The sequence below is a fragment of the Penicillium angulare genome (assembly GCF_028827245.1).
Source record: "Penicillium angulare strain IBT 27051 chromosome Unknown utg000003l_segment0_segment0, whole genome shotgun sequence".
NCBI lineage: Eukaryota > Fungi > Ascomycota > Eurotiomycetes > Eurotiales > Aspergillaceae > Penicillium > Penicillium angulare.
The window spans coordinates 612,687-638,229 of NW_026623162.1; the positions used below are offsets into that span (position 1 = coordinate 612,687).

At 47.3% G+C, this 25,543-nt stretch overlaps 9 protein-coding genes across 9 annotated transcripts; 6 read left to right on the forward strand and 3 right to left on the reverse strand.

The window, feature by feature from the left end:
- Positions 1 to 303: 303 nt before the first annotated feature.
- Positions 304 to 2,417, forward strand: mirC (siderochrome-iron transporter MirC; the record flags this gene model as incomplete). Its single annotated transcript, XM_056918664.1, has 5 exons — positions 304 to 533; positions 607 to 737; positions 799 to 1,536; positions 1,607 to 2,268; positions 2,334 to 2,417. 5 exons carry the CDS (start codon positions 304 to 306, stop codon positions 2,415 to 2,417), a joined length of 1,845 nt encoding a protein of 614 aa, XP_056781822.1.
- Positions 2,418 to 6,288: 3,871 nt separating this feature from the next.
- Positions 6,289 to 7,339, forward strand: cdc42 (Rho family GTPase CDC42; the record flags this gene model as incomplete). The annotated part of the gene is made up of 4 exons (XM_056918665.1): positions 6,289 to 6,308; positions 6,410 to 6,529; positions 6,739 to 7,117; positions 7,277 to 7,339. 4 exons carry the CDS (start codon positions 6,289 to 6,291, stop codon positions 7,337 to 7,339), a joined length of 582 nt encoding a protein of 193 aa, XP_056781823.1.
- A 1,295-nt stretch (positions 7,340 to 8,634) lies between these two features.
- Positions 8,635 to 9,963, reverse strand: N7478_002452 (agmatinase; the record flags this gene model as incomplete). The annotated part of the gene is made up of 2 exons (XM_056918666.1): positions 8,635 to 9,750; positions 9,832 to 9,963. The coding sequence occupies 2 exons, from the start codon at positions 9,961 to 9,963 to the stop codon at positions 8,635 to 8,637; spliced, it is 1,248 nt and encodes a 415-aa protein (XP_056781824.1).
- Positions 9,964 to 10,703: 740 nt separating this feature from the next.
- On the forward strand, positions 10,704 to 12,996 carry N7478_002453 (putative beta-ketoacyl synthase (Cem1); the record flags this gene model as incomplete). The annotated part of the gene is made up of 8 exons (XM_056918667.1): positions 10,704 to 10,728; positions 10,825 to 10,991; positions 11,115 to 11,222; positions 11,300 to 11,371; positions 11,433 to 11,519; positions 11,575 to 12,210; positions 12,271 to 12,406; positions 12,884 to 12,996. 8 exons carry the CDS (start codon positions 10,704 to 10,706, stop codon positions 12,994 to 12,996), a joined length of 1,344 nt encoding a protein of 447 aa, XP_056781825.1.
- Positions 12,856 to 14,306, forward strand: N7478_002454 (deubiquitination module subunit SGF73; the record flags this gene model as incomplete). The annotated part of the gene is made up of 3 exons (XM_056918668.1): positions 12,856 to 12,883; positions 13,001 to 13,819; positions 13,894 to 14,306. The coding sequence occupies 3 exons, from the start codon at positions 12,856 to 12,858 to the stop codon at positions 14,304 to 14,306; spliced, it is 1,260 nt and encodes a 419-aa protein (XP_056781826.1).
- Positions 14,307 to 15,104: 798 nt separating this feature from the next.
- N7478_002455 (mRNA guanylyltransferase) lies at positions 15,105 to 16,334 on the forward strand (the record flags this gene model as incomplete). Its single annotated transcript, XM_056918669.1, has 1 exon — positions 15,105 to 16,334. One exon carries the CDS (start codon positions 15,105 to 15,107, stop codon positions 16,332 to 16,334), a length of 1,230 nt encoding a protein of 409 aa, XP_056781827.1.
- Positions 16,335 to 18,707: 2,373 nt separating this feature from the next.
- N7478_002456 (Zn(II)2Cys6 transcription factor) lies at positions 18,708 to 20,244 on the reverse strand (the record flags this gene model as incomplete). The annotated part of the gene is made up of 2 exons (XM_056918670.1): positions 18,708 to 20,124; positions 20,177 to 20,244. 2 exons carry the CDS (start codon positions 20,242 to 20,244, stop codon positions 18,708 to 18,710), a joined length of 1,485 nt encoding a protein of 494 aa, XP_056781828.1.
- Positions 20,245 to 20,697: 453 nt separating this feature from the next.
- On the reverse strand, positions 20,698 to 22,350 carry N7478_002457 (dolichyl-diphosphooligosaccharide--protein glycotransferase subunit OST1; the record flags this gene model as incomplete). The annotated part of the gene is made up of 3 exons (XM_056918671.1): positions 20,698 to 20,823; positions 20,887 to 21,922; positions 22,016 to 22,350. The coding sequence occupies 3 exons, from the start codon at positions 22,348 to 22,350 to the stop codon at positions 20,698 to 20,700; spliced, it is 1,497 nt and encodes a 498-aa protein (XP_056781829.1).
- A 250-nt stretch (positions 22,351 to 22,600) lies between these two features.
- On the forward strand, positions 22,601 to 25,401 carry N7478_002458 (pseudouridine-5'-phosphate glycosidase/carbohydrate kinase family protein; the record flags this gene model as incomplete). The annotated part of the gene is made up of 7 exons (XM_056918672.1): positions 22,601 to 22,784; positions 22,855 to 23,063; positions 23,125 to 23,224; positions 23,285 to 23,326; positions 23,401 to 23,631; positions 23,683 to 23,983; positions 24,057 to 25,401. The coding sequence occupies 7 exons, from the start codon at positions 22,601 to 22,603 to the stop codon at positions 25,399 to 25,401; spliced, it is 2,412 nt and encodes an 803-aa protein (XP_056781830.1).
- Between the last annotated feature and the right edge of the window lie 142 nt (positions 25,402 to 25,543).

A 25,543-nucleotide genomic window follows, 5' to 3' on the forward strand; every position in this document is an offset into this window, starting at 1 on the left:
GCCCCAAATTCAGCCGGTGCCTAAGCGGTGGTTAGTCAAAAGCAGGATTACTATCCCCTTTATGTGATACGCTCGCTGTCGTCGCATTTCATGTTGCATGAACTTTCTTTTAAATGGGTGTGTCGGCGATTATCTCTATTCTTTGAAATTTTTTATCAAGATCGACGTCGTCTCCGCGTATAATCCCCTTCCTATGATCAGATCTCTTGGTTCTGTCGGTTCTGGGCATCGAATGATTATTTGTATATGGATACCTTGAGTCATATACCCCGGTCCGATTTTCATTTCATCTAATTTGTGGTCATGCCACTACTTGACGCGCGCGACGGGGTATCCTACGGTGCTATACCGCGGGAAAACAGCCACACCAATATGGAGACGCATGAACGAGAACAGCTACTGCACGATGGCTACGAGACGGAAGGGGATCCGAGTGATGTTTCGAGCATGGGGGAAGCGCAGGAAGGTGTGCGAAAAATTGAGGCGATTAATATGACTTGGACTTCTAGATCTTTAATGATCGCCTACGTCAGGTTCGTGCTTAATGGCTTGCAGCAAAGCCATGTCTGTCACAACTTGAACCGACCCCGCTAACTTGGCACAAAGTATATTCCTTATGGCGTTCTGCACGTCCCTGGAAGGGCAAACTGTCATGTCACTATCAGCATATGCCACTAGCGCCTTCAGTCAACACTCGTTGATTTCCACTGTTCTCGTGGTGCAAAATGTAGTCAATGGTAAGAAAATCGGCGCTATTGCACAATGTATTATCTACAAGGTTGCTAATCCATTGAATAGCTGTGATCAAGCCTCCAATGGCAAAGGTCGCCGATGTGTTCGGTCGCTTCGAAGCCTTTTGCCTCAGCATCCTCATCTACATACTCGGCTACATTCAGATGGCCGCGTCGACCAATGTCCAAACCTATGCTTCCGCCCAGATCTTCTACTCTGCCGGATCAACAGGTCTACAGATTTTACAACAAGTATTTATCGCTGACAGCAGTGATCTTCTGAATCGTGCTTTCCTGGCACTTCTCCCGGAGTTCCCTTTCCTAGTCACTGTATGGCTAGGACCCACAATTGCAGGTGCTGTCCTTCGATCCAGTTCCTGGCGTTGGGGCTATGGCATGTGGGCGATCATCCTGCCTGCTGCATTTTTACCGCTCGCCCTTTCGCTGCTGTTGAATCAGCGCAAAGCTCAACGGTTGAATTTAATCAAACCGAAAAAGGCGAGACGCAGAAGAAGTCTCTTGAGCATCATGCGACGGACCTGGTATGACTTGGACGTGGGTGGGCTTACGCTCCTCTCTGCTGCGGTCACCTTGATCCTGGTGCCTCTGACTCTAGCAGCAAATTCCAAGAATGGATGGAAAACTCCAAGCATTATTGTGATGATGGTTGTTGGTGTCATCTGCTTGTTTATTACCCCCTTATATGAATCATCGAAGAAGCTGGCCCCCAAGCCTTTGCTTTCTTTACATCTTCTCAAACAGCGAACTGCTCTTGCTGGTTGCGCATTAGCATTTTGGTATTTCAGTGAGTTCTTTTCTCTTGTCATTTGCACTTACAATGGCACAATGATACAGCCAGAACTAACGGGTCACAGTGGCATTCTATTTTTCTGTTCAACCATACCTCTACTCCTATCTTCAAGTTGTCCAAAATTATGATGTGGCCACCGCTGGCCGTGTCACCCAGACCTTTGCATTTACTTCCACCATTGCTGCATTTACCGTGTCACTTCTCATCAAATATACCCGCCGATATCGGATCTTCGTCACTATAGGTTGTGTCATATACATGACAGGCTTAGTCTTGATGCGCATGTGTCGCCAAGAAGGTGCTTCGCATTTACAGGTGCTCGGCACCCAGATCCTCGTTGGCTGCGGCGGCGGTTTGCTCAATGTCCCCGTCCAACTCGGCGTCCAGGCATCCGCAAGTCACCAAGAAGTTGCTGCTGCTACTGCGATGTTTCTTACCTCCATGGAAATGGGTGGTGCTGTCGGTGCCGCTATCTCCGGCGCTATCTGGACATCACTTATCCCCAAGAAGCTTCAGCAATACTTGCCCGAGGAAACTAAGTCCCAAGCCGGTGAGATCTTTGGTAAGCTGACCAAAGCTCTGGAGTACCCAGTTGGATCACCAACTCGCCTCGCCATCAATCGTGCCTACCAAGAAACTATGAACCGTCTCCTTACATTCGCTATCGTCGTGACCCTGCCTCTGATCCCGCTTAGTCTCGTTATGGTGAACTATAAGCTTGATAAGGTGAGAAATCCACCTAATAATGATAGTGTTTCCAGAAACAAACATGACTGACTGTCTCGATTAAGATGAGCCCTAGTCACGATGGCGGTGATCAAACTCCTCCACCAGTGGAGTCTGAGGCGGAAGATGACGACCCACGCCACAAATAGATATAGGGCCACGCCCCTTTTGTGCATAAATTTTGCACCCAAAACATATGACTGAACGATACCATTCTGATTCTTGTTTGTCCTTTGTCTTTATCACTTGATTTTGTTTCTTTTCATACTTCTGATGATTTTTTGCCATCTGATCATATATGGCATTGTTTTATTGCATCGGAGACCAGCAAGCCGGCGTTTTTGTTTTCATTTTTATTTTATTTATGTTTACTTGAGAACCCCATATTATGGATCTGGTCATGAGCCAACTCGGCTCAATTGCATATGGCGTTATTTATTCATGAGCTGTAGACGCATATATTGACTGAGGAGAATGCATCTTTGTGCAATAGAAATTGCCTCGACACTTCTCATCTTATGGATTTTTGACAATTTTTCACCAGTAAATAAGTCCAATATCAGCAACCCCTTGACTTGACCAGGGCCGGGAACCCTGTCTTTGTCGTATCTCTGTTAAATCGATCTAGCTCGCCACATCATTTATTCAGTAGTATACTGCTGAGTTAGCCTTCTGAGCTAGTTGCGGATCCAGAGTGACCTACTTTTCTCAGATAGAGGGTTCCGGACCTCTCTCACTTATCTACCTTTTCAATTCACGGGAGAGTCTTGAGGTATACGTTGGCTACTGCATTGGGCTCGGGCTCAACTGGATACCGCTGGAGTCATTTGTGAATCATATCCAAGAGACAAGGGCTCGCCGACTGCGACCCAAGCTGCAACGCGCTCAGCGCTGCGCCTAAGAGATGATAGAGGTATATGGGCTTTCAAACCTGATTCAGTCCTAGTAACGGCGTACCTGGCTCGACCGTGTCACTTAACGCGACGGATGCAACTTGGTCCGCATCTTGTCGAAGAAGTCTGATACTGGAGAGAAGTCTGAGCATGTTGCCGTCCATAGTGGAATGCTGATTCAGGTATGTTATCTCTGCACAGGATTACTATCCCCAATAAGCTGTACAGCTGATGTCATCCATTCCTGTAATTGATATTCATCGGCGTCCTCCAGTTCAGAGTCCTCCTCGAATAACTGCTCTGGGGTATCGTCAGCCTCCTCTCGTAGTAGTCCGGCTTATGGGAATGAGACTGTTGGTAATACTGGAAACTTTCTTCAACTTCCAAATTGAGTACTATCGACTGTATCAAGCGCATTCTCTAATCGAAAATGTCGGTCACGAATAAGCTGAATATGGACAATGATGTAGATCAATGTTTGAGAGGGATATGGATTCTTTGTTTGGAGTGTAAACTCAAACTCACGCGGAGATTCAAATCTACCGAATCCCTAGAGTCTACAAAAACATAATTGCAAACAAAATCTCAAACGGATAATATATTTGTTGGGATACGCAGTAGGTAGCCACCGAAACGTCCAATATACATTTCCTTATGTCATACATATTGTGATATCAGTGTGTGTGAGTATGTTGATAGATCCTCACGCTTTCGCTGACGTTCTCGCCCGATGCTAGTACTATTGAGTTGATCATCAAGCCAACCGTGGCACAGGCGAAGCAGCCATTTGAGGTAGTCTGAACCTCCGAGGATGTAAATAGCGACCCACAACTGGAATCCAGGGTTGGCCACGTCACGCAAAAATGACGGGTTTACCAAAAGTCTGGCGGCTCGCTCGTAGTTCGCTCGTAGGTTCCCACTGGCGAGGAAGTCGACGCTCCAGCATGGTCCTCTTCTTGGTTACTGCGCCTGGAAGCTGGATGTTGCAATGTCGTTATCCTTCAGCCTGGTTCCTGCGAGCTCCGAGTTGAAATACTGCGTAGGGGGATCTCATGTCAGTGGGATTGATGATGTAGTAGATATGGATTCGTATGGGATACCGACCCCTGGAGTTTCCAGGCACAGATACGCTCGGAGATGACATGCTGCTGGGTGGTCATATATAATATAGAGGTACATGGGGGTGTACGAAGAAGGAGAGAATCTTGGAAAATAAAAGAAGGCTATTTATGTAGACATCTCTATCTGTGCGTTTGCGTTTGCCATGGCTTATGCTCTGCTGTCTTTGTTTATCATTGCATAAAAGGCCAGCGTCATGAGTAAGAGTTTACTTCAATTGGTTTAGAGTCAGCTCTACCGAACAATCTCGAGCAAACTTCAAACCATCTGCACATGTAATCTGTTGCTTCTGTTCAAGTTACCCTTGGCAAGTTTACTCATTCCAGCCCAATATGCACTGCGACCTTAAATGAAAAACCGCTAAAAGGCCCAAGACCGATTCCAAATCCATCTTACCACTATCTACATGTCCACAAAGGTCCCCCGTCTTCATATTCCAGGATATCATTATCAACCAGCCTACGTGGGTATACTATAGGCCATTGCTTGTTACTACTTCTACAAACGAAGTTTTAAACAAATGAGTATTTAAGCTCTAAATAGAGTGCCGTGCATGTACCTGCATATCGCTGCATGCACGCCTAAGATGCCGCCGAGAGCTTACGAACAGAACACATCGCAATGTACTCTTTGGTTGCATTACGGAAGTTTGAGTTGGTCTTCGAAACTTCCAGTTCCACGGGACTATTACTCCACACATTCACACATGTTTGAGTGGTTTTGTGTCCATTCTACTCCTGTTACTGCCTTATCCATAAATACGAATCCGTGGCGCGTGGGGAAGAACCTTGACTCTGGGTCGGCCCGTGCCAAGACGAAGCTTGGAGCTAATCTCGATTTTCAGGGTCATTGCACGTGTGGATTGGGTTAATTTGGCCCTGCAGGTAGAGCTGAGGGCAGATGTTTGATTTTCTTTCTTTTGGGAGATTATGGGTACTGAATATTCCATGGAATTTGGGAGTGATATGGTTTTTGATAGTGCTGTACATAGTAGATGGGGTAGGATTACAGAATACTGGACTTGATATTTATGTATATGGTTACGGTGTAAGTAGTTTCGCCCGTTATCAAGACGATTTGAAGATTAATGCCGAGGATCCGAAAGGAAAATACTTACTGGTGAATGTTGTCAGCCGTTTGAGATATCCACCTCAATGGCGGTGTGGACAGCTTCGGAATGGAGATTAGCGTGTCGTGGAGAGCCCCTTGAACCTTGGGCGTGCCGTGCTGTGCGATACACTTGCGATTTGGTGGCTTTTTTACAGTCTATGGCTGGCACGGGGTTATGGGACTTGACATTTTCCGATCCAAAAAAAAGGGGGGTGATGTGCTTGATTTCAATTATTTGTATCTTTGGGACAGGATAGCATGATGTACCCAGTGTATTGCGTGTATAGTATAGACGCGATGGAGTAACACTTTTTTAATGGAGCTTGGATCATTTCTTGGGTTTTGTTGGACCGACTGGAGCTATATCTGGGTAATTAATGGGTCTCTGGTCTTCGGTGGGTTTGCCGATGCCTTGATTGTTTATATATTGTTTGGGTTGATTTTTTCTTCTTCTGGTTTTATTCTGATGCTTGAATCTATGTTCAAGCAAAAAAAAAAAAAAAAAAAAAAAAAGAAAAGTCTCTGTCGAGATGAAGCAGTCTGCGCTTAACCGACGACTTTCTTTGATACGGTCTTGGCGTGACCCTCGACCCGTATTGTCGTGTATGGGGGATTCGGGGAAGATGGTTAGATAATGGGTGATCAATATAGGCCGAATCATACCAATAATACCAACTGGTACAAGCCGCGTATTTCACGAGACTAGGACTAGCACTTGTCTAGACTCCATCCTCTCTCTGCGGGTTGCCCCATTCAATCCAGACCACAGCTCTTCTTCCTCCCTTTTCCTCTCACTGCCTTTTCCCTTCTCCTTTCCCCTCATTTTTTCTTCTCATCTCTCCGCTTTCACACTTTCCATATTTCATAACCTTCCGGGTTCATTCTCGGTGCTTCCAATATGGTTGTTGCTACCATCAAGTATGATTTCCCCCTTCTCCTGCTCCCCCCCCCCTCCTTGCCGAAGCGCCCCCTCTTTCTGTTCCCCATTGACTACTTTGACTAACCTTCAATCTTCCCAGGTGCGTCGTGGTGGGGGACGGTGCTGTCGGAAAGACTTGTCTGCTCATCTCCTACACAACCAACAAGTTCCCTTCGGAATATGTTCCCACCGTTTTTGACAACTACGCTGTTACTGTGATGTAAGTGCTCGTCGATCCGCCCGGGCGGAAAAAGAAAAAAAAAAGATATAGCGATATAGCCATCACATATCTTCTCTTTCTTCCCCTCCCCTCACCGAAACCAACGAGAGAAAAAAAAGGGGAAATCTGTGGAAAAAGCAAAAAAAAAGAGACAGAGAAATCCAATCAAATCGGAATCTACAGAATTCTGACCAGTGGCTCCTGAACAGGATCGGCGATGAACCCTATACCCTTGGTCTTTTTGATACCGCCGGTCAGGAAGATTACGACCGACTTCGCCCGCTATCCTACCCTCAAACAGATGTCTTCTTGGTCTGCTTCTCCGTAACCTCGCCAGCCTCATTCGAGAACGTCCGCGAAAAGTGGTTCCCCGAAGTCCACCATCACTGCCCTGGTGTCCCCTGCCTTATCGTCGGTACCCAGACTGATTTGCGCGACGATGCGAACGTGCGCGAGAAGCTCGCTCGCCAGAAGATGCAGCCCATCCGTAAGGAGGATGGTGACCGTATGGCCAAGGAACTCGGTGCGGTGAAATATGTGGAGTGTTCTGCTTTGACGCAGTACAAGCTTAAGGATGTCTTCGATGAGGTATGATCGCCCACCTTGCATTTAACACATCATTTTGATCTGTTCTTTGCCCCCCTCTCTATGACAGGATGGGGCGGGAATCCTTGTTCCCCACTCTCTACTTCTTCCCACTTTCAGGCTTCAAAACGTTCAGTTACTCACCGCTTGTTCCCGATTTAGGCTATCGTCGCTGCTCTCGAGCCCGCCCCGAAAAAGAAGTCGAGGGGCTGCCGCCTGCTGTGATCGGACTATAAACAGTTTTCACAGCCCTGGTTTTATTTTGCGTGGCATATCGGGTTGAGTTTTTAGCTCGTTGATGCCATGACAAAAACCACAGATACGATGGAATGAACCTGTTTTGTTTTTCTTCATTATTTTGAGAGGTCTTTTTAGCTGGGATTTGGTTTACTGGGATATCCACGGCAAAAATGGGAAATCGATGATGTTTTGGGCTACTAGCGTTGCTATCTGAAGCGGTTTCAAATTATTACGTTTCAAACCTTGATGGTTTTCACTGTGCTCGTGCTCGATTCGATCCTCCTTTGCTCGACTATACCTGGCTCGCTTCTTCCTCTTCGCCTCTGTGCCCTCCCTTTTCCTTGAACACCCCCTTGTCATCACTTCCCTGCTTTATTCTATTTGACTTCGCCCGGCTGCGTCCCGTCCCTCGCGCTTCTCCGACATGTGATATCTTGATTCACCCTATCGGGCTTCTTTCGCAAGCCTCCTATTATTCGTCTTCTTCCTCTCCTTTTACGACCTACAGCGACCACGAGCTTCGATCTTCTCTCTCCTCTTTCTCGTGTCACTCTCCCGACCTCCCATTTTCTACTTCTGAACCTCACCTTTTCAACCTTATTTCATCGTATCTCTCGGCGTTGGACGTCAGGGCGTCGTGTTTCTCCTTGGCTGATCGATGAATTATTTACCTTGTTTGTCCCTCATATCTATCGTCAACTTCCGCTTCTAAGTCGGCTTTTTACCTCGGAGATATGAACTTGAGCTTGCTGTACCTTTTCCCTGTTACGCAAATCCGGATATTTTGCATGCGCGTCGGTTTTTTTTCTATCTAACTTCTTTTATTCCACTCCACGATTTCCGATTTTTCTTCAGCTATGAACATCTCTCTGCTGCCATCTGCCACTGGTTTCATGCTTCGTGCTCCCATGGTTCTGAACAGAAATGCGCAAAATCATCCTGGATCTTAGAACTTTGAAGGCAGTGGACAACTCAATTGACAAGATCTATATGATGGTCCGTTGTGCTAGGGTCGATTGTAAATTGAGAGCCGGGCTTCTTATAGATAAGCACCGTTAATATCTATTCAAAACTCAACATATCCCCGCTGGTAGTAAGAACTTTAAGTACTGGAATCTTAGAAGTTCATGTCTACTAGTACATAGTATTTGAAAGGTGACCGGAGCTCAGCTGTGTGGTATGGGCATTTCATTCATTCTTCGTCTACATACTACAATATCGTGTTTCTCATATATTTTATATACTTAAAAAGAGCTAAGAAAGAGAAGCAGAGAAGCTCTTCACAGCTCATCCTTGCCCTCCTCAGACTTGCTCTCCACACCCTCAACATCAATATCGTCCTTGCGGCCGTACCAACCACCCAGATCTTCCGAGACACCAGACTTAACCATGCTAGTAATGATCTCAAAGGCAACCTGTGCCGCAGCAAGAGCAGTAGTCTCACCAGTGTTATCATAAGCAGGAGAAACCTCAACAATATCAGCACCAACCAAGTTCAGCTTCTCCAATCCACGCAGAATACGGATGAACTCGCGGGTAGTCCAGCCACCAGGCTCGGGGGTACCAGTACCAGGCGCAGTAGAGGGATCCAAAACATCAATATCAACAGAGAGGTAAACAGGCTGCTCGGGATCAAGACCAGTACGCTGCATAATAGTCTCAACAACACCCATAGGGCCAAGCTCATCAATATCATCAGCATGAATACGAATAAATCCCTGCTCAGGTCCAGGATTGGTATAATCCCCATCATCAACACCAGTCAAACGGGTACGCAGACCCGCATGCGCAGAGGTAGAGTTACAAATAAGTCCCTCGCGACTAGCCTTGTGGAAGAAACTGCCGTGGTTGAACTGCGTCTGCTCAGATTGCCAGTAAGCGCTGTATCGAACGGGGTTCCAGGTATCAAGATGCGCATCAAAGTGCAGAACTGTAATGGGCTTCTGGTAGATCTTGTGCAGGGCCCGAAGAGCTGGCAACGCAACACTGTGATCACCACCAAGGGTCACGAGCTTAGGGTGTCCGGAGCCAATGGTTGTCTCACCCTTTGGCGAGGCGTTGACGACCTTTCGGGAACCTAGCTCAAGGAATGCCTCGTACATCTGTCGCTCGGCCAGTCCGTTGTCGAATGGGGTAATTGGGATATCGCCGCAGTCTGTGATCTTAGCCCAGGACTTGTATGGGTTAATTCCTGCACGGGTGTTGTAGCTTGTGCCGGACATTTGGCGTGCGCTGGCGGCGCGAATGGCGCGGGGACCGAATCGAGCACCGGGTCTGTAGCTGACGGCTGTGTCGAATGGGGCGCCGATCACGGCAATGTCGTAGTGCTCGTCTGGTTGGATAAGACACTTTACTGGGGGGAGATGCGCAAAGCTGGCAATGCCGGAGAAGGACCACTGTGGTTTGTTAGATGAGATCTCTTTTTTGGGAGGTGCATTTTTTTTAAAAAAAAAATTTGATTATTTGGTTGGTCTTACTTCTTGATCCCACTTCTTCAGCAGTTCTTCGCGCTCATGCTCGGGGACAACTTCTGTGTCGCCATGGTGGGCGCATGAGACTGCGGAGCCGGCCAGAGCCAGCGCGCTCAACAAGGATTTCCAGGCGGGCATGACTATTAGAGAATCCGAGTTATGTGTACAGAAGAGAAGGAAAGAAAAAAATGAAGAAGAATTTAAGATTCGGGACGCATGAATATATAGAATGTCGAAATTCTCCAATTTCTCCGTGTAACTTCCTAAAGCAGAGAGCTTTATCTAAGAAGGAAAGACGAACAGATAGCAGCAATCCCAAAGCCCCGCTGTACCCGCCACTCTCCGCCCGCCCCAATAAACAACTGGTGGATCGCGGAGTCGTGCAGACTTTCCCTTCTTGGCCTTTTCATCTTTGCTTCCCGAACTTCATCTGCACTTTCAACCATTTCATCTTTATCAATGCCATGCGTCGTGTTGTCGTGACCGGCTTAGGCGCCGTGACGCCCTTGGGTGTTGGTAAGTACACATTTGCTTTTCTTTCTTTTCTTTTGTCAAGCTGTATTTGTTGTTCTTTATCCTTGTTCTTCAACATCCACCGCTTGAACCTCTATACATCCATTGATGTGAACCTGCAAGTACTCGAGCCGCAGATCCAATTTGTCATTTGAACCGTGCCTACCATAATTCCCCGCTCAGCTTGGAATGTGCTAGATCTCCCCTGTTTATCTTCCCCCGGACAAACAGAGAGACTCCGCGATGCACCAAAAAATCCGGTGTCTCCACTTCACACCGAAAGGGGAAGGTCCTGACAGCCAATGACGGCATTCGGAAATGCTTGGCTCAGCGGACTGGACACCGCATAGGCTTCGGTACTTAGGATGTTTTGGACACTTGCAGCAATTAGTAAATGGGAAACAGGAAGCGGAAATGCAGGCTTCTGATCGGCGCTGTTGGTTGAGACTGATTAGCTAACTGCCTACCCTTTTTACTTGCTGATAGGTATTCGGCGAACTTGGAAACGTTTATTAGATGGCGAATGTGGTATTGTGAATGTTAATCATCGCGATAAGCGCTTTGAGGAACAGCCTTGTCAGATAGCTGCTGTTGTGCCGCAGGGTAAGAAGGATGATGGGTGTTGGACAGCTTCGGAATGGTTGAGTCGTGGTGTGAGTATTTCTTATCCTATAAGCTCGGCAACTATATCCTTTGACCTGATATTTGGAGTTACTCTTTATATTTGGCCATTTGTAGTGGTTAGAGTGCTTTTTATGCTGATAGGTTAACCATAGGAGGAGCGTAAAATGGCCAAGTTCGCTCAGTATGCTATGGCTGCAACGGAAGAGGCTCTTGAAGATGCGGGTTGGAAACCGACTGAGTTTGAGCAGCGAGAGGCCACTGTAAGTGTTTCGTGTCCATACTATGATGATATAGTTCTTCTGCGTTTAAATTTCAGATATACTAACCTAGAACACAGGGTATTTGTCTTGGCTCGGGGATAGGCAACTTTGATGAGGTCTATGACACAGTCGTCGCCTATGATAGAGGCGTAAGTTTAGTCTGATTGCATTTTTGCATTGTAACAGTTCCGTCGCTGACCGTTCTGAAAGGGATATAAAAAAGTGAGCCCGCTCTTCGTACCAAAGTTGTTAATCAACCTTGGAGCTGGTCATATCTCTATGAAATATGGATTTATGGTAACTCATGCTGAACCCCCCAAACCCGGCGATAGCTTTGCTAACTCTGACCTAGGGACCAAATCACGCAGCAACCACTGCCTGTACCACTGGAGCTCATTCCATCGGCGACGCAGCGAGATTCATTGCATTCGGTGATGCCGACGTGATGGTTGCAGGCGGAGCTGAATCCTGCATCCACCCTCTTGCAATTGGTGGCTTTGCAAGAGCACGCAGTCTAGCCACCGACTTCAACGACAATCCCACTGTTGCATCTCGACCATTTGATGCCGACAGAAAGGGGTTTGTCGTCGGCGAAGGCGCAGCTGTACTTATCCTCGAGGAACTGGAACATGCACGCGCACGAGGTGCACGTATCTACGCCGAAGTCAAAGGATATGCCAACTCAAGTGATGCGCACCATATGACAGCACCGAAAGAAAATGGCGAGGGTGCATACATGGCTATGAAAAAGGCTCTTAAGCAAGCAAAGCTGCCTCCTTCGGCTGTTGACTATGTAAACGCACACGCTACATCGACTATTGTCGGCGATGCGGCTGAAAATGCAGCGATCAAGTCTCTTCTTCTTGGTCCGGACGGTAAGAAAAAGCCTGAAGATGTGAACATTAGTAGCACTAAGGGCGCGGTTGGACATCTTCTCGGCGGCGCTGGCGCTGTGGAGTCAGTTTTCAGTGTTCTTGCTATCCAAGATGTAAGTCCCTTTTCAATATTCCTGGATAACTCTCAAAAATGATGTACTAATTTGCATTAGAATGTTATGCCGCCTACCATCAACCTTGATCGTCTTGCTAATGGCTTTGATTGCAACTATGCACCAAAGCATGCGCAACAGAGGCAAATTGACGTGGTCTTGACCAATAGTTTTGGATTTGGTGGAACAAACAGTAGTCTCTGCTTTGCTAGACATGATTACTAGGCCACGAGCTTTGCGAAAATTGCTTTCCAAAGCTGATATGTACAATAATGTTTTAATTCACAACTATGAATGGCCAATAATTTTAGGCCTACTAGGGATACGCATTTCTGTAACAACTAGCCCCGAACAAATGTCTAGCCTATATTATAATACTACTGATACATATCAAGTTTTTGAATGGTTTAATCGCGTGAGATCACATTTGGATTTTCGTGAAATGGACCCTGAATAGTCTTCAAATACAGTGAGTGATAGCTGCACGTGATCCCATCCAAATGCGGAGCCCCAGCCCGTCTTGCCATCACGAGAGTTGGGATATGAACATGACCCCTTGACCTATTCCTCCACTCAACAGGATTAAAACATACAATACTACATTGCGAATAATTGTGTCCCGGACCCCTCAAATCCGCGCTCATTATGGCCACGAACGGCGACTCCGGTCGAGGTAAGCGCCACCCCGCCCATTCAAAGCGTGACAAAGGGCATGGCCTAGCCTTCACTTCGCTAGTTACAAAGATAAGGAGACTAGTCAAGAAAAATACTAATCGACTCAAATAAACAGCTTCCGGAAGCCTGGTCGATGCATCGGGCTACAAGTTTACGGAAAAAGATACCAAACCCGGAAAGATGAAAGTCAAGAAGACCTCCAAGGCCTCAACGAAGAAGAAAGCAGATGGTACATTCCAGAACAGCGACGGGCACCCGCCCACTTGGATCCCCGCAGAACTGATAGAATCTCTCATTGCAGAATCGAAAGACGGCCCCATCGATTCCTCACCCACATCCCCCCTCCCGAAATTGGACGACAAACTTGCAGCATCTTTCCCCACAGGCAAACCTCGCGAAGAGGACCTCCTCGAGACGGTTATATGCAAGCACTGCAAGCGTCCTGTCCTCAAACCGACGGCCCCGGAACATATTCGTGGATGTCTCAAAGCGAAACAGGAGAAGGCGCGCAAGAAGAAGGAAGCTCGCGATGCGGCTAATCGCGCGAAGGTAGTTGATGGTAAGGAGGAAGATGATACGCGTGATAAGATTGATGGGGAGGACTCGATGAAGGGACAGAAGAGCGCGAAGAAAAGCGCTGTGAAGGGGACTGATGATACGAAGAAGGGCAAGAAGCGGAAGGCTGATGAGGATGATAAGGAGCCTAAGAAGAAAAAGAAGAAGGATGAGCCGAAGGCTAAGGCTGCTAAGCCTAAGGGGCCGGTTGATGTTGAGAAGCAGTGTGGTGTTACCTTGCCTAATGGTGCACAGTGTGCTCGCTCGTTGACTTGTAAGAGTCATTCGATGGGAGCTAAGCGTGCAGTTCCAGGTCGGTCTCTTCCGTATGATATGCTGCTTCAACAGTATCAGAAGAAGAACCAGGCGCGCCAGCAGAGTAAGTGCCCTCTTGAAAGGACAACTTTAACCCGCCTAGGAGCACAGTTTGTTGACGTAATTTGTTGTTTACAGAGGCTGCTATCGATGCCAATGCTCCACTTCAAGAAGATATCGACACAAATGGCCCTGTTGATTCAGACGAAGAGCGAGACACCGTTATGGCTGCCATTGCTCGCTCAAATCCTCAACCTCTCGCTACTCACACCCTCATCACTTCCAAGACTAAATACCGATATGTCCGCATCAAGGAACAAATGCTACATGCTATTGGTGGGCGTGGAGGGGGAGGCATCTTCTCCACGACCGATGATACCCAGTCTCTTTTTGGTGGAAATATTTTCCAACCGTTTGATACTGAGATTGATACATCTTCCTCTCCTATGATTCTATCTGCTGAGCACGGCGACGGTGCTGGCTCTATGGATGGCTCAAGGAAGACACCAATCCAAAATGTCCGGAAGTTGTCCGTTGCTACTGCATCCTAAGCGTCATGGAGCCCGACGCTATGAATTAACGACCATTCATCTATCTCGTCATTGCTTTGTCATTTTCTCCCATCCCTCTTTCATTGGATGGACGCTATACGCTGCTTCGAAGCCGATCCAGGCGTTTTAAGGTGCAACAATATTGTGCATGCCCTTCTTTTTACACATCTAATTGGTCCAAGATGTTTATGCTTCTATAATTTCTAGAGAGAACAGGCTGGTTCTGTCCTTTTCTTTTATTTGGTGATGAATGATACCCCGGCTACTGGCGTAATTTGCAGGTAGTAGCTTACAATGGACCTTTTCTTGTTTTGGTTGATATTAAGTAGATTGAAAATATAATGCTTTATATCTAAATTTTAGGCACAGCCTCGCGGTTCTTTACCAAGTTGCTGTCAATCATACATACATTCGTAGATCCAATCCATATGTACGATCGAGTAGCTGATTATTAATTTTGTGGCCTGAGGTGTCGAGGAAGCATCTATCCCCAGCTCCGTCGATCATTATCTTGGAAACTCTCATTCCATGTGCGAGCTTGACTTCGCTGCTCTGTTTGAGCTTCCCTTCGAATTCATTGCGCTCTATATCTTCTAAATCTCGGGATTTTGCATGGTCGCTCTCTATCAATCTCCCTACCAAGTCGCATTGTGCTTCATTGTGCTCCTACTCTGGCACTACTAGCGGCCCCTCGTCGCAGGCCCTGATAGATTCGCGGACCGATCGCGACTAATCAGCAGACTTATATTCTTCAAAAATCCTCTCTCACCCCCAAAATATATCACACACCTCTCCACTATGAGTCATTCCGTCCCCGACCTTGACCAGATAGGCATCAAAGCCGAACACGACCTGGCAGACCAGTTCCGTCGCGAAGTAGCACACCTCCTCGGCCGCAGTAATCTCAATTTCCCCGGCGCACAACCAGTCAGTTTCTCCGCGAAACATTTGACAGAGCTCCAGAAAGAAGATTACTATGTCTGTGAAAAGACAGACGGCATCAGATGTCTTATGTACTTCGCGCGCGGTGATCCTGAATCCGAAACACCAGAAATCCACTACCTTATCGATCGAAAGAACGACTACCGCTTCGTTCCAGGCCTACACTTCCCCCTACCAGAAGATGACAGCTTCCAATCATACCATGTCGACACGTTGGTGGACGGTGAACTGGTAAACGACATATACGAAGATGGATCACAACAGCTCAAGTACCTAGTCTTTGATTGCCTTGTACTAGACGGACAAAGTCTAATGCACCGCACACTCGACAAACGACTCGCGTATTTCAAGGAAAAAGTCCTAAAACCATATCATACCATGTATCGCAAATTCCCCGAGGAAAAACAACACCGCGCTTTCGCCGTCGAAGACAAGTCCACGCAAGTCAGCTACGGTATCGAGATGATGTTCCGCGAGATCATTCCCCAGGTTAAACAGATCCACGGAAACGACGGCCTAATCTTTACTTGCCGGAGTACACCATACAAAATCGGTACAGATGAGCACATTCTGAAATGGAAGCCCCCATCCGAGAATACCATTGATTTTCGCATGAGGCTTGAGTTTCCAATTCTCGAACCCGACACAGATGATGAGGCTGAGGGTATCTCCGAACCATACCCCGACTACGACGCTATGCCTATATTCCACCTTTTTGTCATGTTAAATGCCGGCGAGTATCGTCATTGGGGAGAAATGCACATGACGCAGACAGAGTGGGAGGACTTGAAAAATATGCATGTCCCGCTAGACGATGCTATTGTTGAATGCTCTAAGAATGAGGATGGGCAATGGCGCTTCCATCGATTGCGCGATGACAAGAATGATGCAAATCACATCTCGACGGTTGAGAAGGTTCTCGAGAGTATCGAGGACCGTGTCACGGAGGATGATCTGATTAAATTGGCGCCGGTCATTAAGACTGCGTGGAAGGCTCGCGCGGCAGGTATGGCTTCGGGTGGTGGTAAACCGCGCAGTATACCTCCCTCGGCTAATGGGGGTGTCAAGCGGAAATTCGAGGAATGAAGAATATAAAAGAGAGAAAAGCAAAAACAAAACATGACACTTTTATGTGATTTTATATTTTCTTTGTTATCTCCTCATCTGCATCTAAATTCATTTGCAAGGTGTCTGGCGTTTGTCATGTTCGTCCCTCTTATTAGTTTACGTTGGTGGCCTTGTCGGTTCAAGTTTATTATCACCTGCTCGCTGTCAAAGGTGGTGTTTGGTGAAAATGGATGGCTCTTTGTGCAAATTACAGGTGAGCTGCGGAGATGGAGTTATGGGTTTCCATTATGGCAATGGACTATATGTTGCGTGGGCGGCATTACATTTTTTATACTACTCGAATTCACTTGAGAATATCTTTGAATATACGCCCCGCGGTGATATCTTCTAGCCATTCGAACTTCCCACGTCCATGAATTTAGGCCTGGTATACCCTCTGGAGTAACACTCTCAAACTCCAAGTCGTAGTCATAAAATATTCTGATCTTTGCCTGTGGGAACTTGAAATCATCAGTGCGAAATGGATATATGGACATGTTGTCCATACGGAACTTTTGACTTAATATTCCAAGGTTGTCTAATACATAGTATAAACTATTTAACACTGGTATCTATGTACTAGTACACACCGTTGACCGAGGTACTATCTCAGGACTAAATACTAGTAGTAGTATGCATCCCAATACTTCGATATCAGCCTGCCAAAACAGCTAGGCCTTCAAACAAAGCAATGCATGTATACATCCTGCACCAAAAGCACCATCTTACCCAATCAAATAAATCACAAGAAAGTTATCAAATTACTCCGAGTCGAAAACAGCGCCGACACCTTTTGACGGGAACAGGAGCATCAATCAAGTTCGTGGATAATCTTCTTTTGAGTATGCTTAAGGTTCGACGACCCAATCTCATAAAGTGTATTTTCTCTTGATGATTCTATCTCATGAACTGCATTGTGCTCTGATGGCATCTTAGAAGGCTGCGTCGTCGAATTGTCGGAGGCTGCTACACGCTTTTTCTGCGACGAGAAAGGCGCCCCGTCCGGACCATGATCTTTACCACGACCGAAGCAGGCGATAATCCTCTTTCGGAAGATGAGGCATACGAGGAACGCGACGCCTGAGATGCATCCGACTACAATTCCGCCGATCGCGCCGCTTGATACGCTGGAGTCTGAGTCTGAGCTTGATTTGGAAATAGCTGATGTGGATTGTGCGTGTTCGGTTATTGTGTGATATCGTGCTTGCTTCCTAGTTTTGAAGGCATTCATATACCCAGGTGGCTTCAACATCACCCGCGCTGACTGTGGGGAAGACCTTGATCTCAGCGCACGAATATGGCGGGTTACTATACATGGTATGGTTGGTCTATTCTTAAGAAGAGACCAGTGTATGGAAGAAGAAAAAATGCATATCAAACAGCGTAGTAGTTATCTTCGTACAGTAATGTGTTACTGGTACAGGTTGTGATCATAACAGAGTCAGCTGTGTCGTAAGAACATGCTCCGTATTCATATCCATATGAGCCAGTGGGAATTTAATGTAGGAGGTTACGAAAACACCTCCATTGCAGGTTATGGGAGACGCTTCTGTAGGTCAGCCTCTTATTCATTTTCACTAGCAGGGGACATACACACGCGTTGCAGCCAAATATTAGCCCATGAAATCGGAGCCAGTATGGTAGTCATCAACCACATAAGTGGAAATTACGGCAACCACTGTGCTTGACGTGATGAGCGTATAAAATGAGGATATCAAGGTCCAAGAGAATATATGACCGTAAACAGTGAGGGCCCTGGAAAAGACAAACAGGCGACTGAAAACACATTATGGAATTGAGCCCCAGGCCAGAGAAGTAGGGGCTGATCATTCACGAATCCAGCAGAATCGAGAAAAAGCAACCTAGTGATTTGTGATTGATATACTTCGGATGGGGCCAAGATATGCGTTCCGTCCAATCAAGAAATCTAGCACGAGTCATTTCTTGATGAAAATAGAAAGGATCCGAAAGGGTCCATGAAGGTCTCGCCCAGCTATAGTTTAGCGTCAAGGGTAGCGCCCGGGTGGAATCCCCCGCAGGAGCATGCGGCTGCGACGTGATTGACGATCAACAATTCTTTTTGGAGATGTTGATGCCATTTTGATACTTTTTGATGGCCTGCCTTGGCACAGAAGCCTTGGCACAGTATCATTGAGACCCCAGCTAAATTGAGACCAGTTCAGCTACCGGCACTTTACTGTATCAATCAAGGTTGACCTGACTTGACCAGTAGGCAGATTAGACAAGGCTTCAGCAAAGCGTACAAAGCTCGCTCCGAGTTGAAGAATGTAAACCAGAGCCATAGTCGGAGATTGTTCATCTTCCCGTTAGTGAGCACTTATGTATTTCCTATTATTTTTGGTCAATCTGCAACATCTGAAATGCTTCATCCAAGCCACCACTGGCATCCACAATTCCATCACCCAGGTCCTCCAATCTCACTAATTTGTCTTGACTCTCATCATTCATATAACTCTCAGGCATCATACGCCTGATAACACCTACTGCCATGCTTCCATTCCAAAGACCATCGCGAGATTCAAGCAAAGAGCCCTCCATTAACGAGAGAGCTGTACGCAATATGCGCCGACTCGTCGTTTTCAAACAGATGAAATATAGCATTGCAACCAGATTTGTAGAGAGTGTGAATTCCCAGTTCGAAGGGGCTTTCTTGTGTTCATTAGATGATGAGGATAATAGCGTTGATATATGGGCGAGAGAATGGTCGAACTTTGAGGCGCATTGTAGGGATATGTCTGGGTCATCGGGAGATTTGAAGGTATTCTCTAGGAGAACAGCATGGAATATCAGAGTCTCGCATTGTAGAAGAGTGAGTCGTTGATGCTGGATGGTCGTATACAAAACAACACCAGGTGGGCTTGTGGATAGTTGCTGTAGTACGTCTTCCAGTTCTTGGAACTGGGATTCTAGATGAAGTCTTTCAATGAGAACATCTGACGGTATTTCGTCAGCAGGTAGTTCCTTGTATTCGAGGAATGTGGCTAGATGCCACAATGTCCAGTTTTGAAGCACAACAAGCGCGTATTCCAGTTCAGATAATTCTGCGGTTTGAGTTGGAATAACAGGTACCGAGCCGGAAATTTGACCGGGCAGCGCGAGTATCAGAATCGGCAGTCTCCCTGGGGAGAAAACGCTTGCATGAATATCGAGCCGGGGAAAAGTGGCTTTGAGTTGTCCATATGTTGATTCAGTGTCATCTGAGAAATTTGTATCATCGGAATAACAGCGTTGAAAAAGGGTCAAGCCCTGATCAAGATGCCATAAGGCCTGCTCGATATTTCCGACCAAACACTCAAATGTATAGAAGATCAGACTGCATATCAAAGCAACCTCGGTTGACGCTTCGCGAATGAGATATGTTCGAAGTTGGGAATGAGACTTGGCGATAATATTAATGTGCTTAGCAGAAACTTGGAGTTTTGAAGACCCAAGAATCATATAATCCCGATGTAGACAGCTAAGCGCAACAACGGCGTTGCGGATTACAGGTTGATTCTGGATTCGCTGTAGGATGACGCGCGTCCACAGTGTTGTTTCCGAGAATCGCGAAAGAGAACTTGCAGCTTCGCAGCAGTAGAAATGGAGGAGTTCACGATCTGTTCGACTGCCCGGTACTTTGAAAGGGATGTTGTAGGACTTTATCTGGGAAGGAGGAGAGGGTGTCTGCTCGTACCCTGGACAAGCTCGTCCGGTGGAAACACATCGATGACATTTCGGTCGCAACTCATCGCATTTCACCCTGCGGATTCTGAAAAGGTTAATATTGAAAGATTTGGGACCTTTAAGGGCACTAAACTTACTTGCAAGTTGCACATCCGGTGCGAACTTTAGGTGTGCTGCGACGTACTTTAGTGATGGTAGTGACCATTATTACGTTTGGTAAAACCTCCTTTCATTTTATTGAATGGAGAAGAGCGAGCACGTTATTTATTAGGTAGAGGGGAGTAGGCATAATAGTTCCACATTGGGGGCTAAACTACATATGTCTAACCCAGGCAGTGTGCATGCGCGAGGCTGAGCTGCAGACGAACACTAACTTTTAGCATCGGAAATTTGGGACAAGACCCGGAATCTTGTATAGCAGCCCTGTCAAGGTGGGGCTGGTCCTATCTTAATTTGGTAAAATTATGATTGGGCCCATTCTGAATTACAGTGATTACCTATGGAAGAGGCAATGTAACTATATCTCCAGAGCTCATAATGCTGCACTTATCAAGAGAATTTGATACTGTATTTGGAGTTCTACTCCCTAACTTGAATATAAACTAGCACACATTCAATAAAAACACAATAGAAACGCAAGTATCTCATAAATGCGCATTTACCGCTTCTTAATGCTGGTATCGATACTACCAACGAACCAAATAGCGACCAAAACAGTGATCAGGCCACCGAAAAGGGTAAGAGGCTTGCGGAGGGCATCAATGAGCGAGTGGTCGTAAGTCACCTGGAACCTTTGTTAGTATAACCGTAAACTGTATTAATACCAAAATAGTCTATAACAACTTACAATGAGCTGCGCATCGCGCGCCTCGTCCGTCAGGCTGTCAACCTCCAGGGTCAATGTAGTCCGACCGAGGGTATCCATGTAAGTCTTGAAGGAGGAAAGACTGGACTGAATCTGGCTTTTACCGGGGAGACCGTTGCTGTTGGCACCCTCGAGAGCCTCGTGGCGAACATTGTGCGCACCCTCGGGGAGAACAATACGAAGAACAAATCGCTCATACTGAATACCCTCGGACATCTTGGGGCCCTGAATGAAAGGCACCTTGAGAACGTAGGAGTCACCGCCGGTAGCCTTGCGCAGGAATCGAGACAGGTCGTTGTTCCAGCCGACCTTGAAGCTGTAGTTCCAGCCACCGAAGATAGGGTAACGGGGCTTCAGCTCCAGGTTAGCGGCAGTCTTGCCGTTTCCGGGACGGTAGCGACTGGTGGAAACGTTTCCAATGTCATCGATAAAGTACGCATCGGTGGATCCGGGAAGCAGTGGGTAGGTGATTTCACGGACGGCAGAAGTTGGGGCCTTCTGGTAGCTAGAGAAGGTCCAGTCGACGCGGGAGAATTGGTTCTCGAGCTCGGAGCCGTTGTTGCGGAGCCAGTATCGCTCCTCAGTAGCCAGGTTGCCACCCCAGTGGGAAACCTCCAGGTCGCGCTCAAGGAGATTGACGGTAATCACTGGGTTGGTGAATTGGTAGCGAACAGTGATAGGCTTCTCGGTACCCGGGGCCACCTTGGATGTCTCGTAAGGTCCATATGTATACGTGGCACCCTTGCGCTCGGGGTCAGAGCCGGACTTGAGGCCCTCAGTCTCTGTGAAGTCGGGCACATCGGTGCTGGGGAACTTCAGCTTGGTCTTCTGGGTGACAGTCTGGTAGGCAGAGGGCACATAGGCGGAGAACGAGTAGGTAAGGTACTGCTTATCGTTTTGCTGGATAGTGGCAGGGCGAGGAGTAAGCGAGGAAAGAACAGAGTAAGAAATGCCAAGGGTGAGCTGGGCTTTCGGAGCGAGAGGTTCATCGAGATGAACGATGAAGTACTGGAGACCACTGTAATTATCACGAGTATGTTAGCATTGAATTGACACGAACGTGCATTGATTCATCAAATATACGCCATTGAGATATCCAATTGGAACCTACCTAGACGGAACTGGCTCAGTCACAACCACCTCAAAGCGTCCCTTGTCAGTTGCCTTCTTGTCCCGAGCTTCGAAGCCTCCAACACGGTCAAACACATCCGCAGGGAAAGGAACATAGTAGTCGCTCTGTGGGCTCTTGTCCACATTCTCTACGACAACATTGATAGTTTCCCGGACATAAGATTTCTCCAGATTGGTGTTGCGCACGAGATTTGTGTTCTTGAAAACCTGCGGGGGCTTGAAGTCGGCAGGTACAGCTTGTTGAGATGTAATGGAAGATGCGGCGGCTAGGCTGGGCACAAACAGGCCGAGCACTGCGGCGGTGAAAAACCTCATCTTGTTTGAGGGTATCACGCCGGAGAACACAATGTCTCCGAGGTCGAATTGGGTATCAAAAAGGGCGAGGTTGAATGTGGAGTAGTTCTGGTCGGACGAAGCTGATGAGGTGTCCCTATCTGTATACGCAATACGGCGGGCGCGGCGGCCACAGCATGCACTCCGCTTTCTTATCGCCGATAACGACTTTCTCCTCTTTTCTGTACTTCCATCGGCATTTTGACATGCTACATTCTTTTTGCTCGCCACAATGTTTGTTTCAAGAGCTTCTGTTTGCTCTAGAAGCTGGAGGGGACTGAATTTACCCCGGGCTCGCTATCTTCATGGCTTGAGTGGCTCCCAGAGCAAATTCTTGAAGGTATCAGAAGAGGTCCGTGATGCTGTTGCGACAGGCAAGCCTGTTGTCGCACTGGAGACAACTATTTACACTCATGGTAGGTGCAGACGAATCTGAATGTATCAGCATAGAGATTTGTGATAGGAGACTAACTAAAATATGACTAGGCTTCCCATACCCTGATAATATTGCCCTAGCTCAGCTTTTGGAGTCCGTGGTTCGAGCAAACGGTGGAGTTCCTGCGACTATTGGTATTCTTGGGGGCATCGCCAAAGTCGGCATGAGTGCAGAGGAAATCGTCGAGCTGGCCTCGACAGCAGAAAACAAATCTGCACTTAAAGTCTCACGGAGAGATTTGGGCTACATCTGCGGCATGGTTTGTGTCCTATAATTTACCCGCCAGTCGATGTCGAGCAAGAACTAAATCAAGTATTCAGGGTCTGGCCGGGAAGCCAATCCATGGTGGCACAACAATCTCTGGTACAATGATTCTCTCTCAGCTTGCTGGGATCAAAATATTTGGAACCGGTGGCCTAGGTAAGTTGGATACTAACGTATCTCGTACTAGTATATCTGAACTAATTATTATTTCTTCAGGTGGTGTTCACCGTGGTGCTGAAATCTCCATGGACATTTCTGGTAGGTTACACTTCCTATATTCCCCGCATGCCCGGGGGCCGTGCAGCTACTGACCGATCTCTTTCCTAAAACAGCTGATCTGACGGAGCTGGGACGGACCCCAGTAACGGTGATTAGTTCCGGGTGCAAGAGCTTCCTGGATATCCCTCGTACACTCGAGTATCTTGAAACAGAAGGTGTCTGCGTGGGTACCTTTGCCGATGGCCGCGAGGGATCTGTCGATTTTCCTGCGTTCTTCACTCGAGATAGCGGAGTTCGCAGCCCACGAGTTATTCAGAATGAAGCCGAAGCTGCCGCCATAGTTTGTATGTGCCCTGATTGCCATTTGTGAACTCAAACACTAACCCGGCTTCTAGATGCGCAATCCCAACTTCCAGTCTCTTCGGGTATTCATTTCGCCAACCCCGTACCATTGGAGGCATCCGTCCCCAAAGCCGAAATGGACCGTGTAATCGAAGAGGCCATTCGACTTGCAGATGTAGAGGGCTATCACGGAAGTGATAACACCCCATTTGTTCTTGCTAAAATCAAGGAGCTGAGCGGCGGGAAGAGTGTGATTGCCAACCGTGCCCTTATTGAATCTAATGTACAGCGCGCAACCCGTGTTGCTGTGGAACTAGCTAAACTCGAGGAACTTGACCGAGGTGGTGCAGCTCGGTGAGTTTGGAATCCTAGGTACAGAATACACATACGCAATTGATACTAAGTCCGGCGATGTTTTTGAAAATAGAGAAATGCCTGCTTTCCCAAGTATCCCTCGCTCAAATGAAGATACCCCCAAGCCACAGATAACCGTACCTGAGCCCACTCTCAAGCAAGAGGTGCCTACTACTTCCAAATCAACCGAGAATTCAGATGTCCTGGTCGCCGGATCTCTTGCCATCGACCTATCCTGTGACTACACCCCATTCGGTGATGAGCGAGTCCAAGTGGCACCTACCCCACATACATCTAATCCCGCTATCATCGGCCAAAGCCTCGGAGGCGTAGGCCACAACGTCGCACTAGCAGCCAACTACGTCGGAAGCGATGTACTCTTCTGCAGCGTTGTCGCAGACGACCTAAGCGGCAAAGCTGCACTCGCATCACTCGAAACAGAAGGACTCAGCACAGCGGGTATCCAGATTCTGCCATCAACATCAGGTAATCGAACAGCGCAGTATATCTGTATTAACGATTCCAAAAAAGATCTCCTAGTTGCAATGGCTGATATGGGTATTGTCGAACTTCCGGCGAAAGAACTCGACTTCGACGGATTCTGGGAGCCATTGATCGAACGCACAAAACCAAAATGGTTTGTTGTCGACGCTAATTGGCGTCCTGAGGTTCTGGATAAATGGGTCAGTCTTGCTAAAAAGCACGGCGCACGCGTGGCTTTTGAACCTGTTTCTACGGCGAAGGCCCGTCGTCTGTTTACGAATGATACTGGTTCTAGCTGTAGTCCCGTTATTGGTCCTGTGCAGACTATCCCCAATCATACCGTTAGTCTTGCTTGTCCGAACCGCTTTGAGTTGTCATCTATGTACATGGCTGCTCGGGAGGCCTCTCTTTTCGAATCACCGGGTTGGTGGGGTGTTATCGATTCTATGGGTCTTTCGGCGAGTGGTTCCCGGGAGCGTCTTGTGGCAATTACCTCCGCTGCCCTTGTGGACGAGGGATTGCCTCAGCAATCTATTCAGCTTCTTCCGTTTATTCCTTGTATTATCACGAAGCTCGGCGAGGCTGGTGCTCTGCTGACACAACTTTTGCCTCCTGGTGATTCCCGTCTTTCGGATCCCGATTACGCTCCATATATTCTGGCTCGTGCATCTCCATCGGCGGACGTGCCTTTTGGCGGCGTGTACATGCGCCTGTTTCCACCTGCTGCTAACTTATCTGCCGATGAGATTGTCAGTGTCAATGGTGCTGGAGATACCTTACTAGGTGTTGTGATTGCCGGTCTAGCTAAGAAAGACTCGTCGCTGCGTATCGAGGATATTCTTTCTGTAGCACAGGAAGCTAGTCGAAGGACCCTTGCGAATGCCGGAGGTGTTAGCAAAGAGCTAACTGGCTTACGAGAACGGCTGGGCCTGTAAATAGTGGGAGCTCAGTGATGTTAATTTCATCAAAAATATTGCATTGAAAGCGTCGATTAATATGTACAAGCCACGCTGAAAAGGATTATTACAAAACATCTAATTTCTTATTTCGTTATTTATTACTCCTGATAACTCAATA